Raw genomic sequence first — 20,666 nt, forward strand, 5'->3', positions numbered from 1 at the left:
TCTGTTAACATGTTTGTCAGGTCCCTTTTCACACCCGTAAAGGCTGATGATTTCATATGCAGGCTACTGGTGCATATATGTTCAGTCCAGCTGTGCTTTTGTTGTCTCTGTTATTGTGTCCTGGTCGTGGGTGTGGCTGAGTCATGGCACAATCTGTTATTACACTGTAATGTTGGAGCTGGCTCTGATTTGTGTAACCTAATCAAGGTGCTTTGGGATTCTAAATGCTCGTGTTTGCCTTTAGCACAGAAAAATACACAAAAACAAAAATACATAAATCTATTCAGATCCTTTTTTAGCTTTTATCATAATGCTGTTTTTCTTCAGTCTTTGAAGCCCAACAAGAGTTCCACAGAGACAGCATTTACAGACAGAATTGAAAAGGGAAATAACTAAACAGACCACCCACAGAGGAAACACATCAGACAATGAGACATGGGTGTTTGCTTTGCTTTTATATAAGAGATGACACATGTTGACACTTTTTAGGGTCAGGAGAAAAATATTGTATAATCTTGAGATTTTACTATATGAATGTATATGCATGATATGATCACAGAAATTTTTACTTTTTCTTTTTTATTCAGTGTGCATACATTGTCTTCTTTCTTTAAGCACTGGCTATGGGGAGTGCCTCCTGGATGAACCTGTAGGCAGAACATACGAGCTTCCCACCCTCCTCCCTGGCCAGATCTACAATGCCAACAAACAGTGTGAACTGATGTTTGGTCCTGGTTCCCAAATTTGCCCCTATATGGTAAGTTAGTTAGTAAGTTGCAATCAAAGCAAGCAGTTGAAAAAGACTTGAGATGAAAGTGCACCTGAGCTTGTTTGCATTTTACCAGATCTGACTAAAACCTCAGACATTTGTACTACTGATATTAAACAATAATGTGTGTTTCTTTTACTGTCATAAACAGTAAATATGAAATCAATAAATTCCCATGTGGAGTAAGCAGTATAATAAACATTTTAACAAGAGACAAAAAAGTAGATTCACTCAGCTCATGTTGAATGCACAGCTACAGATCAAAACCTGATGCTAAGTGACTTAAAATATGTTCAGCAAATGTTTAGAAGACACTGAAACAGTGCAACTTTTTTGATTGAAATACTGTTTGAAGAACTCAGTTAACGTTCTGAAATTACCCACAAGAAGTAGAAGTAGAAGTAGAGAAATGTAAGTGAAAGTGGCTGTCACATTCTGCTTTCAATTACCAAATAGGTTGAATAAATTTCGAGTCACATGTGTATTGTAATGGGTAGCTTAGAGGTCTGTCAGACAGAATGCACAGCCCCCCTCCCCACCTTTTTGAGCCCATATTAATCGTTCCTGCTCATTATTTCATCAACAGAAACAATGTAAGAGGTTGTGGTGTACGAGTGCAGAGGGGGACCACAAAGGCTGTCGCACCCAACACATGCCACTGGCTGATGGAACTGACTGTGGTCATGGAATGGTAAGTTAATCTGTGTTTTGTTTTTTCTTTTTAAGTACTTATGTTCATACAACTGCAATCAAATTTACTCATCTCTAATAGAGGTGAATAATTGAAAAAACAATAAGGTGCATCTTCCCTTTTTGCAAAAAATGCAAGAAAAATACTTTGGATTTTATATTAGAAATGGACACTGAATGTTCCAAATGCAGAACTGCATGATCCATTTTTGCAGCTATTACGAAACTATAATTTGTTAGACCAGGGGTGCCCAAGTCCACTCCTCAAGATGAACTATCCTGCAACTTTTAGATGCAACCCTTCTCCAACACCCGTTAGACCCAAAATGTGGACATGATTTAAATGTTTGTTTTCAGATCACCATTTAGCAACAATAAATGAACTTCTTTACTCTCCAGTCATCATTGTGGTTAATTGCGGCCTCATTTAATTTCTGGCCAAATACATCACTTACAAAAGTCAGACCTCCCATGCAGCTTTAAATCCAATTTCATTCCTGTCTATTTTATTTTCTCTGCTTTGTAAAAAAACAAAACAAAAACAAAAACAAACTAATTGTCATGTGTTACTGTACTGCCTATAGAAACCCATTTTAATGTAGTCAGGTGATGGATCTTGTTAGAAACTTGAAGCTTTACCCTTGGTGTTGTTGCGGGGCCCCAGCCCCCCATTAGCCTCCTTGTTCGCTTCGCTCTGGGATACTATGCTAATTAGGGCTGAGACGTCGGGTCAGTCACTGAGGATACATGGACTGAAGGGTGGCAGGGGCGGGAGGGAATAATGGATGAAAGAAAGATAGAGAAAAAGGAAAGAAAATAAATTGGGGGGGTGGGGGTGGTAATAGTGGAAGAGGGGATAGTGAGAGGGAAAGGTGAGGACATGGGCTCTTTGAAAGAGGATGCCGCCTGCTGTTCACAGTTGAGTCACCTTGTTGTGAACTCGTGACCCTAAAACCTCTTTAAAAGGCGGGTGAGTGGGTCAGTGGTCAGGCCGTAACAGAGCCAAGGCTGAGGCCAGCTAGTGCTCTAACAAAAGCCCTCACATCAGTGACTCTGTAGAGCAGGAGGTAGGGGAAGGAGGAGGAGAAGAGGGAGTAGGAGGCACAGGGGAACAAGGAGATGGTGAACTGGTGTTTTAGCTTTGGGAACATATTTGTGAGTAAGGAGAAAGAGAGGGGGTGGGAGAAAGGAGGATTCTCATCTGTCCTTAACCTTCTGCCCCAAAAGAGTCTTGCAGTGTGGGCCTGTGTTATGTTTGATATTCTTTCATGTGGCTCCATCACCCTCCTCATCATGTTAGGTCCTGGATCAGCCCAGTCTAGCGAGGAGAGGTTAACAGGGAATTGCTAACATCTTAATCCAACTACAACAACCAAACTAAACAGTAATGTGCCTGGGATTGAAACTCCTTCTTTGCTCTCATCTTGTATGTGTGAGAAACACATGGAGTGCAATCAGTGGGTTGCTTTATTAAGATACAGCCTCTTAACCCCTCTCGAACTGTCTCAGCTAGATTACCATGTAATGTCTGGATTTAATTGGACAAATGTTTTGGCAGCTAAAAAAATTGTAGCCTCATAGTTGCACAAAATCAAAAAATGAGGTCTTCAGCATAGTTGTCATAACTCATTCTCATGGAATCTTTAATGTCTGAATGAATCCATTCAGTAGTTTTTCCAGACATTATAGATTTACATAAAAGTCATCTAAACTTTTTTAGGTATGCTGTGATGTATTTTTCATCAAAATAAATGGCCTAACTTGGTAAAAAAAAAAAAAAAAAACTTTATAGTTGCGTTCATTGTGATTCCCATGGGTACAAACCCAATTCCAAAAGAGTTGGAATTCTCTGTAAATTGTAAACTTACAGAGAATTCTGTCTGACTTATATTAAGTTGTTTTGCTTAGTAAACATGTAAATATTTCATAGTGTAAAAATGTAACTTTGGACAAAAAAAAAACAAAAAACAAAATAAAATGCTGACATCAGATCTGGTAAAAGAGGGTTGTTTTTTTGTATGAACAATTATGAGAATGGCCTTTTATCCTTATTTCATGTGTGCGTCAGCCGTGGCACCACCTTTGTTTGCGGTGCCGAGGCCCCAGTTTCATCTTCATGCAGGGTGTCGTTTGAAGTAGCATGAGTTGAAAGAGATGGGGACCCTGCTGCAACACTCACCTGCCCATACAAGTGCTCTTTCATGTGGTATTTCAGTGTGGTGTGTTTGTGTGTCTAGGAATATGTTTGTGCTCATCTTTAGGCCTGCAAAGTCAGATAATCTGCACGCCCAGATGATTCTTCTTAATTCTTTTGTGTCAGTTTGAATTGTTCATTCTTTACATCTATTGGTGCCTCTTCTGCATTCGTCCTCTGTGTCTTGTTCTCTTTTCCTAGCCATAATCTATTTGTAATCTGTCACACTATCTCATCTCATCTCCTGACCCCTGTTTTATTTTTTTCTACAAAAGAAGTCATGGGTATCAAGTGTGAGGCTTGTAGATGGTTTTGGGTCAGGCTCCTGGCTCTTAGGTGTCAGATTTGTAGGACTACTACTATGGCCTCTGTGGGGGGAAAAACTACAGTAGGAGCAGGTTTTTGTGTGGATCCATAGATCCTCTTCAAAGATCTGTTTTGTCATTGAAGCATCCATGTCATTTACAGTGATTGTGTTTTGTCACAGAAACTAAATGGCTGTCACCTCTTGTGACCAGGGTCTCTGAGGAGGGTTTTTTGTTCTGTTGGGTTATGAAACAAAGTAGTGACGGTAATGGGTAACTGAGATTGGTGCCCAAATAGTGGGAGAGAGGCACGTCCGCCGAATGATGAAGGGGAAAAAAAACTGTATACTGCTTGGTTACAATAGGGCAATAGCACCACAGGGTTCATGGGTAGTTTTCTCCCACTCTTCCCTTCTTCTCTGACTTTCTCTGTTCACCCACTCCAACTCTCACTCCCTGTCTCTTGCTTCCACAGGGTGGTGGAGTGAGTAATGCAGTCACATGACCTCTTGGCGGCTCATCTGTGATCTAGTTCAGTGGGCTGTGCTCTAACGAGAGCATCCCATCACTTGTTGTCTATAAATATAGTCACCCCCCACAAAACCCAACTCCTCCATCTCTTCTTTATCTTCTCTTTCTTCTTTTGCTTTGCCTTTTCACTCTGCCTCACTCTTCAAACGAACCCTGTTTGTGTGCTTGTGTGTTTCTGTGTGTGCAGATACATGCAGAGGAATGTACCACAGAAGTATTACTTATAGGTAACAACACATGTTAGACGTGTTTGTGTCTGTCTTTGTGTGTGTGTGTGTGTGTGTGAGAGAGAGAGAGAGAGAGAGAGAGAGACTCTGTTATTGGCCAGCCAGCCTGTCAAACCAACAAGATAACTCATCTTCCATCTCTGCACAATCTAAAGACATTTTTTTGTTCTTCTCAACACATCATCACTCAGCAGTTCACAGAGTGAAAAAATGGCGATTGAGCTCACATGACTTCATTCTTTATCCCTTATTTTTGTTGTCTGACATCTTAGTTTGAGCTGAAAGCTTCCCTGATGAATGCAATATGAAAGATTATATATTCAGTGTTGTGTATTTCATGCGTCTTCTTAATTGAGCATTTTAATGCACGGTAAGTAAAAAAATGGGAAGTTGCTTTCGATTTCCAGAAAATCCCTCGGAAATGAATGACGACCTGCTCTGGTTTCAGCCAATTGTAGTGAGATAGTTAGGTCTTGAAAAGTGAGGCCAGAGCAGAATGGAGTCTGTTGGCGAACGCAGTGAGTGTTGGCTGGAACTCTACTGGCAGCCTGAGAGAGTTGTCGTACAATGCCGTGATGGGTGTGTATTTCTGTGTATCATGCATGTGCGCCTGTATGGGAGTGTGGGACTGTGAGACTGGTATCAGTGTCACTCAGCTAATCTCTGGATATTTGCAGGATGTTGCCACTTTGATTTGCTATCATCACAGACATATCTGTGGATTTGGGCTAACAACAGGATTGTTGTTTCAGCAGTCACATAGTTTGCTGATGGAATTACTGTGTCCGGTAGCCTCTGAGGACAGCTTTCATGGCTGGCTGTGCAGAGGTAGATATATGCATTTGTATTACTTTAGCATAGTATAATTACAGTGATGCCTTGTTCTCGGTCTGAAAGAAGATACATTCACTTACCGACAACTGCAAAATGAAAGGAAAATCACATAAAGACATTATCTGACATTGAGTACACATGCACTTTAAATCTTTATTTTATTTTTATTTCTTTTTCAAAAACAATGTATCTGTAAATAAAAGCAAGGTAAACTAACTTCTGCTGCCGGGATAATTTGAGACTTGCATTAAAGCTGAACTGTCTTCATGACTTCAAGTTAGGTTGGTTATTTCAGTTTAGTTTATAAGAAAAGGTCGTCACAGGGCATTTTACACACAGAAACCCACCAATCAACCAAGATGGCCAATCAACTTGGGGTGAGGTGGACATCAAGAGAGAAAAGGAAAGCACTAGAAAGCAACAAACCACAAACACCAAGCAAGTTGGCACATACAACATGTGTAACAGTTCACTCTGATTCCTTTACAGGAGCTACCATCATGAACCCTCCATCGTAAATTTGCTCTTTTAATTTCTTCCCTTTTTTGCAAGTTATTAAGCTTAAAATTTGCCTTGCTTGTCAAATACAACCACCGAGGGCTGCTTAGAGTGGACTGTGTGTAGACATTTTCCCTCAAATTCCCTCAAGAACACTTCTGTTATAGTTTAGTGACCAAAGACAGGAGCAAATTTCTGTCATTGCCCAGAAATTGAGGACAATCATCCTGCAGCATGACTGCGGCTATAACCCTACACCTACCAACTAACCAAGAGAGAGGTAATATAAAATAAATTGGTGATCAGTAAAATACAAATACGGAAACATGTGATCACAAACCAACCAATCACAAGGGACTACTTCAGCGTAACTGCGCTGCAAGCAGGGGTGCACGTCCAGTCAGAAAGCAGAGCACATCGAGCCTCCATGGACCTACGCGGAGCATACAGCGTTGACTGTTACAGACCTTGCACAGAAGCCATATGAATATAAATCCAGCAAACAAAACAAACAATATTAAAACACACTAAGCATTTTTCGCTCCATAAACTCAACAAATGTCTTTAATGTTAACGTGATGCTTAGAGACTTTGTTGCTCTTTACACTCAGTCTGCTGTGGTTCTGCAGATATCATCGTACACTGTACACGCATCAAATATAATATTTTAGTACTGTCCATTAGAAGTCTGTATGGTTTGTAGTAAACTTAGAAAATGGCTAGAACCGCTCAGTTTACAGCGTTCTTTAAATACTTTATCCATCTTGCATCCTATTTTGAGCTCTCTCCTACCAGTAAAAGAATTAACATGTATCTTTTACTCTGTCCTTCTCTCTCTCTTTCTTTTCCTCTCTTCCTCCAATAATGTATTCTTGTGTTTCTTTGCTGAATAAGCCAGAGTGCATGTTTAAAATGGCTGGTGTGTTAATATCCACATCCTAGCCCATGATGTGGTGCTTAAAGCAAAACTCAGCTGCAACATCAAGCGATGTCCCAGAAGAAAAAGCCATATAGTGGAGTTTCTCTGATTTTGGATGCTGCTGTGCAGCGACAGTCACTGTACCATCAAGGGAGTCAGGAAAACAGAATTTTTAGAATTTTACAGTTACGTTGTGCGTTTTTAAGCATCATGAGGGAATTTGGAAGTGCTTTGGCTCCCCCTACAGTTGTTGAATGTAACATCACTGTTATAAAAACAGATATGCATCTGAGCGATGGCCACAGTGGCTCATCTTAGTTGCCAGCCCAGGGACTTGAACCCAGGTCCTCCAGACCCAAGCCCATCTATGTGACCTCTAGGCTTCCATGCTGCTTAACATCAAAAAGAAAGCATTCAGGGAGGGAGACAGGGAGTTATTGAAAACAACACAAAAACAACTCAAAACAAAGATTAAGGAGTGTAAGGAGGACTACAGGAAAAAGTTAGAAAGTCAGTTCCAGCAGAACAACATGAGGGATCTGTGTTCAAAAGTCGAAAAAAATCATGGGCTTCGAATTAAAGGGGGATCAGACTGATGGAGGTCAGGACAGAGCTAATGAGCTGAACATGTTCTTCAATAGGTTCAGTTCAACCCCTGCCTCCGGCTCAACAGACCTCACAACCTCCATGAGCCCACAGCTTTCCTGTCACACTTCCACTCTGTCACCCTGCAGCTCAGTCATGGACTTCAATACAGCCTCATCTCCCTCCACATCAGAACATACTGAGACCTTCTCTGTCATCACCTCTAGCTTGTCTGTCTCCTGCAGGCAGGTGAAGAAACAACTCTGGAGGCTGAGCTAGAACAAGGCTGCATGTTCACACAGAACAGCTATGCTGGATTTTCACCTCAATAAGCAAGTGAAGACCTTTCAGGACCCATTACAGTTTGCTTATTGTAATGTGCTTGGGGTTGAAGACACCGTCACCTACCTGCTTTAGAGAGTCCAATTAAGCAGCACTTCATGCTCTTTGATTTTTTAATTGCTTTTAATACAATTTCTCATAACCTGCTCTGTTATGTGAGAAGCTCCATAAATTCCAAGTGGATACCTCCACAGCCACATGGATTTATGACAACTTAAAAAACAGACCAGGTCTGAGATGGTGGTCAGCAGCACTGGAACACCTCAAGGGACTGTACTCTCACCATTTGTCTGATCAGTCAGTTTGAGAGATTGTGGGAAAATAATAACCATCTTAAACACAAACAAAACAAAAGAGGTGATTGCTGACTTCAGGAGGGACAGGAGTAAACAAAGCACTGTTTACATTCTGGGAGAAGAGGTGGAGGTGGTGGAGGAACACAAGTAGTCCAAAGTTCAGCTAGACAACAGACTAAACTGGAAATGCAGCACAGAAGCATCTACAAGAAGGGACAGAGCAGACTCTACTTGTTAAGTAATCTGAGAGTGTTCAATGTTTGCACCAAGATGTTGCATATCTTCAATAAATCTATTGTGGAAAGTGCTTTGCAGCTTTGCAGTCATTTGCTGGGGCAGCAGCTTCAGAGCCAGAGACTTGAAGAGACTGAACAAACTGTTCAAGAAGGCTGGTTCTGTGTTGGGGATAACTCTGGAGCTGCTGTAGCTGATTGTCTTGAAAAAACTGGTGCACAATCTGCTGAAGATAATGGAAATTCCCTCACATTTTCTAGGACTCTACATGGTTTTTGCCAGCAATCACCCTCTGGAACAAGTCGTGTACTTCATCTTCTAATTAGTTATTATTGGTTTAAGTGTTTATTTAAAACTTCTGATGAGGGATACATTCTGATGATCATATTCTTCATATGATCATGTTCCTACAGAGACAAGTAAGTCCAACATTATACAAGACAGAACAAGAGAGCTAATCAGTTATTACTTATTATAGTTGAAAAAATTAACTGACTAGATCTACATCTATCTGTCACTATTTTTCTCTCTGAACTTTCTCCAAAATCCAGTCTGATGTTTAGTCTTATCCTGTGTTTAACTCATACACTTTTTCCATGTTTCCTCCAATGGCGTTGTCTTGGCTGTCTTAGCTTCATATCCATTATGAGCTTGAATGTTGGTGTGTGTCAAAACCGGCCAAAAGCAGAGAGTTTTAAGATTTACACACTTCTCTGGTATTGCTATAAAACAGACTACCTTTCGGGGTACAAAGTTTGCTGAACAAGAGACCCGTGCCCTGATTGTGACCGAAGCACACCTTGTAACAGTACAGTACTGCCTGCGTGTTTAAGGCTTCCACTGAACAAGTTGTTGAACAGATAAGATCAAAGATTGAAGGTACACGGTCAAAATGTACAGTCATTTATAAAGGAATATAGTTGATAATCAAAATGAGCCCAAAAATGCTTTGGGAAAATGTTTGCTGGGGTCATGAATTAAGCGAGAAATGGGGCCGTTTTCTTATACACCTTAATGCAAGCTGACTTTAGAAAGTTAGGTTACTTTAGGTTTCTGTGAGGGTAATTTATATATATTGAGCAATAGGGGTGTAACAGAACATGCTGAGGCAGCCCTGTATAAATAAATGAAAACAGTCAATTATGAAGTAGAAGTCAGTATGAATGAATGAATGAATGAATGAATGAATGAATGAATTTATTGTCTTTGCACAACAATTACGTCAGCAATGATTGGCAGTGAAATTCTTAAATCCCAGGCTCTCCTAACAATGCTAAAAAGAATACAAACCATAATAAAAATAGTCAAACACAAAAAGCAAGAATACTACAAATAAGTTATACAGTCAAATATATAATAAGCAATAAGAAGATGCTATTATTTAAAGGCGATGTTGCTGTTGACAGCATTTAGAAGTCTTATGGCCTGTGCTATGAAGCTGTCCTTGAGCCTGGTGGTACGGGCTTGAATGCTGCAACTGGACTGTACGGACCACTGTTGAATGGTCCACGTCACTGGTCCGTGACACTTCAATTTCTGTCTATAGGAAGGCAGCAGCAGAAGTGAGGCATGATCAGATTTCCCAAAAGGAGAGCCAAGGAGGGCTTTATACGTGTTTGTGTAAGGGGTGTAAACATGATCGAGTGTGTTCTTGCCACGCCTAGAACAGCTGATGTATTGGTGGTATCTCGGCAGGACTTTCCTCAGGTTGGTGCTATTAAAATCCCCGGCTACAATAAACGCCGCCTCTGGCCATGAAGTCTCTGCCCTGTCGATAACTTCAAACAGTGCCACGTTGGTATCAGCATGTGGCGGAACATACACTACTGTCATGACAACCAATGTGAGCTTACGCTGAAGATAATAAGGCTGGCATCTGATCATGAGGTGCTCCAGGTCCCGAGTACAGCCCGTACCAATATTTCCCACATCTGAGCACCATTTGTTGTTCACCATGAACCAGACACCACCTCCCTTGCTCTTTCCTGAACGTATAGTCTGGTCCAGCCGATAAACGGGGAGTCCTCAGGAACAATGGCCTAGTCCGGGATCGAGGGGTTGAGCCAAGTTTCTGTTAAAGCAAAAACGTTATAGATGAAGTAACAGAAGTGAAAGCTGTCAAAAAACATTTAAAATTTTGCAGTTGAAGAATTTAAGGCTGTAACAGCAACGCCTTTGAAGATAATATTATTGACATGTTATTTACATTGTTATAAGCATACAATATCATAATAAAAGGAAAATGAACTCTGGTTGGAGGGGCCCCCTGTGAAATTTTGTTTGGGGCACCCGGATACCCAAAATTGCCTCTGGGTACATGTATCCTTAAGGCCCATGTATGCTCGACGCAGAAAATATATACAAAGATGGCCTGACAGTTTCGTCCATCTTCTGCATAGTTATGCTAGTAATTTGGTCTGTTTTCAAGGAGCTTAGCTATCTATCGCTTGATGCAGAAGACGGAGCAACACAACCGAAAATCACAGGGGCAGTGCTGAGCCCAATAACTGATATGTAACCTGGGGTGTAAACAAACCAGATCAGAAGAAGAGAATCATGAAGGGAACAAAAAAGCAGAAGAAGAGTGAAGACAGGCACAACAACTTGAGCAAGCTTTTGAAGAAAGACTATATGTGAATGTTTAGGGTGTGTTGGGCAACAACTTTATAGTGGTGCATTACCGCCGGCAAACGGTGTCTGAAACTGACATCGGCTCGCAGAAGTGAACTCTGAACTTGACTTAACAACCATGTTAATGCAAAACATGCATGGAGTATGAGGACGGTGACATATGACAACATTTGAAATGGACTTCGCTATTTACTTATGTAAGGAAGCATAAATGAGCCTGTATTTGGATTTTTTAGTTTGGAACAGAGGCGTATCAAGTTCCCAAATGGAAGGGTAACTGCCTTGCGCAATGCTAGGGGACGTTATGGCTTACAACAGTTATAAGGAGTAACCAGAGATTGAAGACCCTCTTCCATCATTAAAATTTCCTGTTTGGAAGCACTTCGGCTTCCCAATTAAGAATGTAAATGGACAAAGACAAGTGGATAAGATGAAAGCAGTATGCCGGTTTTGTGTCGCGCTGTGTTCGAGGTCTGTTCCTCACTCCTGCCCCGCCCCCTCAACATGTGGATGGAAGCGGGCTAACGCTGAAAACTCACTCTAGGTGAACTGTACTCGAACCACTAAATTACTTCAGAAACCATAAAGGCATTTTAATTCCTACGGCATTTAAATAATTTACAATTTAAAGAGCCGTATAAAAGGACTTTTGTATATTTACATTTTCTAAGTACTTTTGTTTCTAACAATAACAAATACTGAAAAGTAAATAAAATATGTAAAATGGTTGAAGGGATTTTACTTTGAATACAGTCTTTATCCGAAAATGTGTACTCATTCAAACTCATTTGGAGGGGAGGACATATCTCTAGTTATGTCATATTTTTATTTATTTAATAATCCTTTATTGGAAAATTTAGTGCAAGCAGTTTTCTTTTTTGTTTTTGGTTTAATTTTAAATGTCATTAAACATGTTCCTGTTTACACCACAATTAAACAGTTTTATGTTTTGCATTTGTTCTATCACTGTACAAAAAAAAAAAAAACCTGACTTTAAAACCAAGGTACATACCGAACCGTTACACTTCTACTGAGCATGCAAACTAGTCACTGTTTGCTAAAAAAATCATACTATCACTATCATGTTATATGTTTGCAGTGTTTTTACGGATTGTTGGGTTACCTCCCATTCTGCCTTTCTGTCTATTTTTCTTTCCACCATTGAACCAAATAAACCAAATAAATAAACCAAAATACGCTAAAATGTTAATTTAATTTTTGTAGAACGTGCAGTTTTACAGGGGTTACAGTACAGTCTTGGTCAATTACAGTGTGTCATTTGTACACGAATGATAATGAGTGAGAATACAAAAAAACAAAAACAAAACAGCAGTAAAAGTAAAGCCTGTGAAGTGCACGTGAATGAAACAGCTGATGGAGGCAAACTAGTCATTCGCTCTAATGATAGCCCTTTACAGTTCTTTAAAAGATGTGCAGCCAGTAGGGATTATAGAGAAGTAGCAACAGTAACAAGGTAAGGTGATAAAAGAGGAGTTTCTGTGGAGTTACCGTTGCATTATGTTGTTCCTCCTGCTCACTTCCACTGTGATTGTCATTCCTCTCCCGCCTCTCTTCACAAAATATGGGAAAATATGGAACTAATATAATATAATACTTCTTCAGAGCTACCCGCACTGGCCTCAGGGGCTCTACATCACTTCTCACCTCTAGGTCAGGTCCAAGCACATGTAAAAGTGAATGATGCCTTATTGGAAATTAACAGCAGTGGTCCATATTGACCCCTTTTGACAGGTAGCTGCAGATGGGTTTAGTTTTTTTTAAGACTGTGGTATGTTCTAATTGTGTATTGTTGAGAGGACGTAGGGCTTGCTGCCAGAAACCAAATACACACCTCCACCAACAGGCCAGAGTTACAGTGCCCTCCTGAATTTGGAGCCATGAGAAAGACACCACAACATGAAAGGTGATTCCTTTTGGAAATGGTTGTGTCAAAATGAAAGAGCTGAGTCCTTTTTTTAAAATGAGTCCTCTGCCTTCTCATTCCTCCAGTGATGTATGGCTTGGGTTCAGAAATGAGATGCTCTCTACAACAGTTTCCTGGCAATTACAGGGTGCTGTCCTCCAAACCAGCCAGCGGAGGAGCTCAGAGCAGATGCTGCTGTTCTTACAGTTCCCACTGTTGCAGTTAGCTTGCGGAGGACTGATCTTTCTGGTTTTATGGGTCAGTTGGGTAAACTTTATATAAGTATGTTGCTGCTTGATTAAAGAGCCAAGTAGTGAAAATGTTTTCTGCATGCATTATTTATCTGCTTACGGTGCAGTGAATGCAAGAAACATGCATGTGATATATGCACATATGCACATCTTGATATGAGTTGGGAAGTCAGTGTATGCCTTTGTGAAATTCCTAATTTGAAACACATGCTTGTGACAGCTGGACAGGTTGCTCTCACAAGGCCTTCAAATGTCTCACCACTTTCCCAACTGAGGGCAAAATTTGACAATCTTTCTAGGAAAGCGTTTACCGGCGTCTGTAATGGTTGTTTGAGCTTTGCAGAGTCTGTCTTTCACCTCAGTGTTTTCCAAGTGTGTTTGTGTGCTTTGGAAAGAGGCTAATTGGAAGTGAGCGTGGCCCCCAGATGCCTCCAGACCCTCAGTGCTCATTTCTTCACTTAATACACATTCACACATGTGCACGATCACACTCATGGGCATGCTCACATTCACACATGCATACATCACCTCACACAGATGTTTTTTCCCCTTCCATTGCCCTCTTTCCTTCTTTTTTTCACTCACATCACCTTTTCATGGCACACAAAACAGTTGTAAACACTAGCTGCCAGCGGGGAGAGTGGAATGCCTCAGAGGCTTACACAGTCTTTGGTCCTCTGTGACAGACAGTCCCCCTTGTGTTTGACAGCTCCTCGGGTCTCCCTGCTTGGTTGCAATGTGGTGGTCTCTGCGTGGCTTTTGCAATTTCCCATTAGTGAATAAGGGGGATGGGCAGATATACAGAAAGGATGCTCAGGTCTGTGTAGACAGTCTCTAAGTTGATGTGGGGGAAGGGGATGTGAGAGCTGTGAGGGGAGGGAAAGTCTTTAGTACAACAAAGGAAAGCTTTTGGACTTACTTCGTGAATGCATTTTTGTGACAGTTCCACAAGCTCCAAATGTTTGGCTTTATTTTCTCTGCAGAGGTTGCTCAACCAACAAATACCCACACCTGTTTGCCTTTTCATGGTGTGGAAGCCATTTCCACTCATGTGCATGTTTTATCACACTCTTGTCCGTGCTTTTTATTTGATTTTTTTTTCTCAGAATCTGTTAGTGCTCCAACAAAATTATCGGTGCCTGCAGTTTTCATTCACTGTGGAGTCTGACAAGAAGAATGGGCCAAGCAATATTTTAAAATAATTCTAAGCCATGGAATGAGTGTGGCTTGTGAAGTCCAAACCCTGAAGCTCTTAACACCTGTCTGTTATGCACAGACTAAACACTCTACCATTAGGTCCTCTGGTGTATAGCAGGCATGCAATCTAGGCCAGGATAGGAAAGGAAGCAGTGCCAAATGTATGAGTTAATGTGTTTCTTTAGGTATGACTATGCACATTCGCAGGTGTTCTCTAAAGGTAATGACTGCAAGTTGTGAATTAATTTAATCTAAATCAAAATATGACCATGTATGATGACTTTGATCGATTTCCTTTCTGTTTCATTAGCAAATCCACTTAAGTGAATTGCACACAATCTCTTGAGAATACTTTTTTTCTTTGCTAGTTGATTAAATATCTTGTGGTGGAACACAGATAGAAGAAAATATTTTAACTTCTCATCTGTTTGGAGATTGCAGTAAAAGTAACCAAACAGAATGTGGCAAAAATGGAGACTGAAGTGTCCATCAAGAGCATCTTGCATCTTAGGTTGCAGTGGTTCCACTCAGCACAAGTCCGTTGAAACAACATTGAAAAGATGGCTTTTCCCAGAGTCTAATAAACAATGCGATGTGGATGAAAGTGGAAGAAGTACATATTTTTATGAGGCAGAAAAGACATTTATATAAAAAGTCCCTCCATTGTCCATACCCACATATTCTAATGCAGTGTTGCATTACGACCTCAAGCAGTCACATTCTATCAGAGAGAGACAAAGGAACTTCACAGCCCCGAATTAACCCATAGACGACCCACACATTACTACACATGTGGGTACACACAACCGAGCCAAAGTTCAAACCAGTGACTCTCTAAGAGACAACTGCAACCACTATACAACCACGCCAGTGGCCTAAGTGTGAAAGTTGAGGAAATATTTTTCACAGCGAAGAAAATATGTCCGCTTAAGACTGTTTCAGCAAATCAATGATCAGAAACTAAAACAGCTGACAAATATTATTTATAAATATTTCAAAACATTTTATACCACAACTTATCATGACATACTTTCTTTAGTTCCTCATAGTGAAATTTAACTGCAAAAAAGAAAAAAAAAATCGTTATAAAACAAACAAACAAAAAAGATCTGTTATTTGGTGCCACCACCTCCAAACCATCCGGGGTTTTTGAGATGACCATCCATGATGCTGTAATGTAATGGTCTTTGATCTTACCATCCCATTTTCTGACTGCCACTGCCATGACAAAGAATAAAAATATGTTTTAATTAAACTTGTTGTTAGTATTTATTATACCAGTTTCACTGTGATATGCTAGTGTATTGTAAAAAATTAGAGTTCATTCATTTGAGATGCATACAAACACTAAAATTACATACAGATAAATACAAAGTACAGAGAAGTTGCCTGAAATGCCCTTGCATAGCCATGCCCACTAATGTTGAAGGAGGACATCATGCTGTTGGTCATAATCCTGACAGAACTAACAAAAGGCTGTCTCACAGGATGAGACAGCCTTGTTTTAGTTCTTAGTGGACAGCGGGATTCGAATTATGGTGGAGCTAAGGGGATCTTGGCTCCCCTAAAAACACCCACTTTGGACACTAAGGGAGCTGTGAACACAACCAAGACAAATAAGTGCCTTGACTATCGCAGACACCATTTTTTCCTTCATCTTCTAGGTTTTTTCCAGTTCTTCCTTAAGCCCTAGTTATTTCTACAGGTACACATGAACTTTTCCTGATATTGCAGTTGTTCAGGATGGCTACATCAGTCGTGATGGCTTGCCACTGCTGCTTATCCACGACCACATGTCCAGTTGGTTGGCCCCTACCATTGTGTCAGTTTGTATTTGGAAGTCCCAAAGGATCTTAGCTTTAGGAGGTGTTGCCTATTGTGACATAGGGCTCTACAGTCCATATTTTGCACAGATGTTTCTGTACACTATGCCGGCTACGTGGTTATGGCATTCCTTGTATTCTTTGCCTCTCAGTATCTGCTGTTAGGTGCTGGATTGTTTTAGGGTCCTCTTTATACAGCCTGCACCGGGTGTCCTGCGGTGTGTGGTAGATCTAGGCCTCAATTGCTCTGGAGCTTGCTCCTATGCTGACATGATTAGTGTCTCTGTGCTGTCCTTCAGTTGAGCTCTCTTTAGCCATTGGTAGGACTTCATATCTGCAACTTCAGCTATCTGTCTGTGGTGCATGCCATGCAGGGATTATTCCTCCTATGATGGTTCCTCCAACTCCTTCCCCTCAAGGTTCCATTGCTTGAGACATTCACTGAGTGCTTAATTCCTTGGGGCCATCTTCCTAATGTATCTGTGGAACTTGGATGTTTCATCTTGGATAGTGGCTCTCATGCTCACTAGTACTCTGTCTCCCTCTTTGTGTGTAGAGTATAACCTCTGGACACTAAATTTTGGGGTGGAACCATGCATGGTAAGCAGCTTTCATATTTTAACATCTGTGGTCTGAACTTCTTCCTTTGGCCAGCTTATTATCCCAGCCGGGTATCTGGCAGGGCACAGCTGTTAATTGCCCGGATCTTGCAGCTAGCTTCAGGGTGAACTCCCTTCACTTTGCCCAGCAGTGGTGAAGCAGACACGGGACTCTTCTGTAACTAGAAGAGCTGTGTGGTGTTTATTGTTAAAGCTTGTAGCAAAAACGTGATTTTTTTTATCTTTACAATATATTTCCTTATTTCCTTATATTATATCTCTGTTTAAAAAACCACACATACATACAGTTACCATTGTGTTTAATGTCAATAAAGAACTAAAACCGAAAGGAACCTCTCATCTATTTGCATTCTAACCAATGCCCCCTGGCGGCCACAACGAACAAAACTAAAAGTGCATAGTCCTAACCAGCCAATAGGAAACTAGTAATAAACTTTGTTCCTCTTATCACAACTCTAAAGTTTCCTTATCATAGTGCTGCTGGCTCCCTGAGCCTGTGTCCCTGGACGGCTGGTTACGTACCTAGACAGACGCCGTCTTGTCCTGCATTCTTTCAGTGAACAGGACCCTCCGATATCTTAGTCACTGCAAAGAGGATTTGGTTACACACAAAGGGAAATGTACCTGATGGGCCTTGCTTGTGAGAGCAGTGTTAGTGCTTCTTGGCAAAAGTTGCTCAGTAGGTACACACTTTCTGATACCAGGCGCCTTGTTTTCCTTGTCACATTGGATCTAGTGCATAAAAACTCTGTATTATGTAATTTTGTGTTTAAGCTGCAAGCCAAAGATGATAACAAAAAATGAGTCTAGATGTTTCAGTGACTGTGGAGAATAAATGGGTATATTTTTCATTGCTACAGCTTATCTTATTTTGATACTACAGTCCTGTGTAAAAAGAGCCCATTTGTGGATCTGGTTATATTTTGGCAAGAAGTGACATGATTAACAACTTCTGAGACTCAAACTACCACTGTTTCATTATGCTTATGCCACTAATTGCGGATTTTGATTCATCCTCAGTAGATATTTTGTAGTTTAAAGGTAAAGGGACATGTGTCTTATGCAGATCAGAACTTAGAAGTCCCCCAAATGCATAAAGATTTGTTTTAGTGTAGTGAGAATGGAAGTTTGCGGAGAGGTTTATCTGTTATACGTAAATGAGCAAGTTGTTTGCTAGAGGGAAAAGATGCATAATTCCTAAAAATGAGAAAGATGGGGCCATTCTGACCTAATTTGCAGGAAAAAACTCCGAAAAAGAAACAGTTGGTTCAAAGACATGATGCTGCTAAAACCATGTGAATCAAGCTGTACAAATGCTCATACCTCAAAACAGGAAAATTACACCTTGTCATCACACTGACTTTAACAAATTGATGGAATGTGCTTTATATTTCTGTTTCAGACTTTTCTAAAGGACACATGGCTTCTGCTGTCTAACATGATTTGCATGTGTATTTTTGTGTATTCATTTGCAGTATTGCAGACATGGGATGTGTGTAAACAAGGAGCTGGACCTACAACCAATCCATGGAGAGTGGGGTCCATGGGGGCCTTACAGTGTTTGCTCCAGGTCCTGTGGCGGTGGAACCAGGAGCACCATTAGAGACTGCAACAAGCCTGAGTGAGAAAGAATCAGGAACATTCATGGCAAACAAAGCAACTGTAGAGTGTAGATGTGTCTGAAAATATGATTAATATGTGCAATAAGCCTGTACGCCATGGAAGACTTTGCAAGTATGTCTGGGGTTTCCTCTTTCTTCTAGGCCCAGAAATGGTGGTAAGTTCTGTGTGGGCCGCCGGATGAAGTTCCGCTCCTGCAACACTGAGCCATGCCCGCGAGGACGGAAGGACTTCCGCGAAGAGCAGTGCTCTCAGTTTGACGGCAAGCACTTCAACATCAATGGTCTACCTCCCACCGTCCGCTGGGTCCCTAAGTACAGTGGCAGTGAGTATAATTAAGCATGTAATTTAAATGTCATGTGGCCATCTGTGCTGCATCATCAAATACAGATACTATTTATGTCTTGCCATACACCATATAACTTTTTGCATACACAGACTTGGCACCACGAATTGTAACCAGAGATCAGACTCTGCAACAAAATCAATACAATATTGCCAAGAAAATGAGCATTTACATAATTTTATTACATAAGAACACTAACTGCTCCCTGTTTCTTTCTAACAGTGCTAAAGACAAGAGAGCTTTCTGAGAACAGTGTAATGCTGCTATCAATAACATGAACATTTCCATATGCTAAAATCCAACAGAATCTGTTTCAGTAGACTGCACAGCATTCAAGAAGTTTCTGGGTCATAAACTGGAGGAGGTTCAATACAGTTGATTAGAAAAGTCTTTGAAAATCAGGTTGCATGTATGAGGCCAAGAAGAGCTCATTGAAAAGCAGATACTTGTGTTTGCAAAAAGGTACATTGATAATCCACAGTCTCTACTGGAAACCAAAGCAGCGCTCTCTAAATGAAATGCACTGGTGTGTTTCTAGCTTATGATATGCAGTCCATAAGTGAAAGAGGTCTCTACCTATAATAAAACATGGTGAAGGCTGTATCATGCTATGGGGCTGCCTTGGAGACACTGAATGTATCAAAGGAATGATGCAACAGATTACTAAAGCGTGATAGAGCAAAATGTGTCACCCAGTGTTAGAAAATAAAGCAGGAGGTGAAGCTGCGAGATCTTTAAGATGTGTGTAATTGTACCTTAAAGAATATGTAGATATGCGTATACTTGTGTATTTATATTTCTTGTTATTTTTAAGTAAAGCACACTGTGTTTACATGTAATGAAATGTGCTATATAAATAAAATTGCCATTGCTATTTAATCAGGACAAAAACAAAATAAACATCAAACAGCAAAGGAAAGGGCTGCAAATTATCCATTGACTTTTCTGTACACTTCTGATTTTGCACTGAAAACTATATCTGCCTCATAAGATGGATGTAAACATTAAGTTGACAAGATCAGCAACATAAGGATTTGCATGGCTCCAAATGAGCCCCCCCCCCTAGCAGCTTTCCCTCATACAGCCGTAGCTCAGTCCCTGCTGAGATTGCCGGCCCCATGAGATTACCATCTGGCAAATTTACTGCCAGTGATTCACTCATTTATTTGATGCTATGCAAGCAAACAAACCAAGCCCTGGAGACATAACACTCTCAGATACAAACTATACAGCAAACATAGGCTAAAAATTTGGCAGTGAAAGCACAACTCTGTTGAAGTTAAAAAAAAAAAGAAAAGAAAAACTAAATAGGTCAAAATTGTAAAGCGTGAGAATGGGAACATCATCTGTAGTTGTATTTATTTAACCTCATTCAGTTTTTCTTCACTTTTCTTCCCTTTTTTTTGGTTTGTTTCCACTCTTGGTTTAGTTCTCATGAAAGATCGGTGTAAGCTTTTTTGCCGGGCCGCTGGCACTATGTCGTACTATCAGCTGAAGGACCGTGTCACCGACGGCACCCCATGTGGTCCAGACACTTATGACATCTGTGTTCAAGGCCTCTGCAGGGTAAATCTTCCTCTGTTTTATAACTGTGTAGAGACATGACAAAGCATGCATCCAGGCTTCTGCATTTTCATCTTTAACTTACTCTCATGCTATTCTGATACAAATCATCAGATCAGTATTAATCTGTGTCAGAAGTACAGTTTAGCTGTAGCAGCTTTTTTTAGTTGGTTTATTTTCTGAGGAAAAAGAAGCTTCATGCACTCAAAGACACCTTTATCTGCTAAACCCAGGTGTCATGGGTGACAAATGTGTAGTTAAACATCA

General features: G+C 40.6%; 1 protein-coding gene across 2 annotated transcripts in view; it reads left to right on the forward strand.

Moving 5' to 3' along the window:
* The window catches only part of LOC121647811 (A disintegrin and metalloproteinase with thrombospondin motifs 20-like), an 89,750-nt gene that overhangs the window by 26,486 nt on the left and 42,598 nt on the right, over positions 1-20,666 (forward strand). For both annotated transcript variants that reach the window (XM_041997517.1, XM_041997518.1), the window contains 5 exons: positions 616-757; positions 1,356-1,460; positions 18,346-18,491; positions 18,634-18,815; positions 20,266-20,402. In XM_041997517.1, the coding sequence (XP_041853451.1) occupies positions 616-757; positions 1,356-1,460; positions 18,346-18,491; positions 18,634-18,815; positions 20,266-20,402 (712 nt within the window). The remainder of the gene's footprint in view (positions 1-615; positions 758-1,355; positions 1,461-18,345; positions 18,492-18,633; positions 18,816-20,265; positions 20,403-20,666) is intronic.

The sequence above is a fragment of the Melanotaenia boesemani genome, chromosome 10 (genome assembly GCF_017639745.1).
Source record: "Melanotaenia boesemani isolate fMelBoe1 chromosome 10, fMelBoe1.pri, whole genome shotgun sequence".
NCBI classification, from domain to species: Eukaryota; Metazoa; Chordata; class Actinopteri; order Atheriniformes; family Melanotaeniidae; genus Melanotaenia; species Melanotaenia boesemani.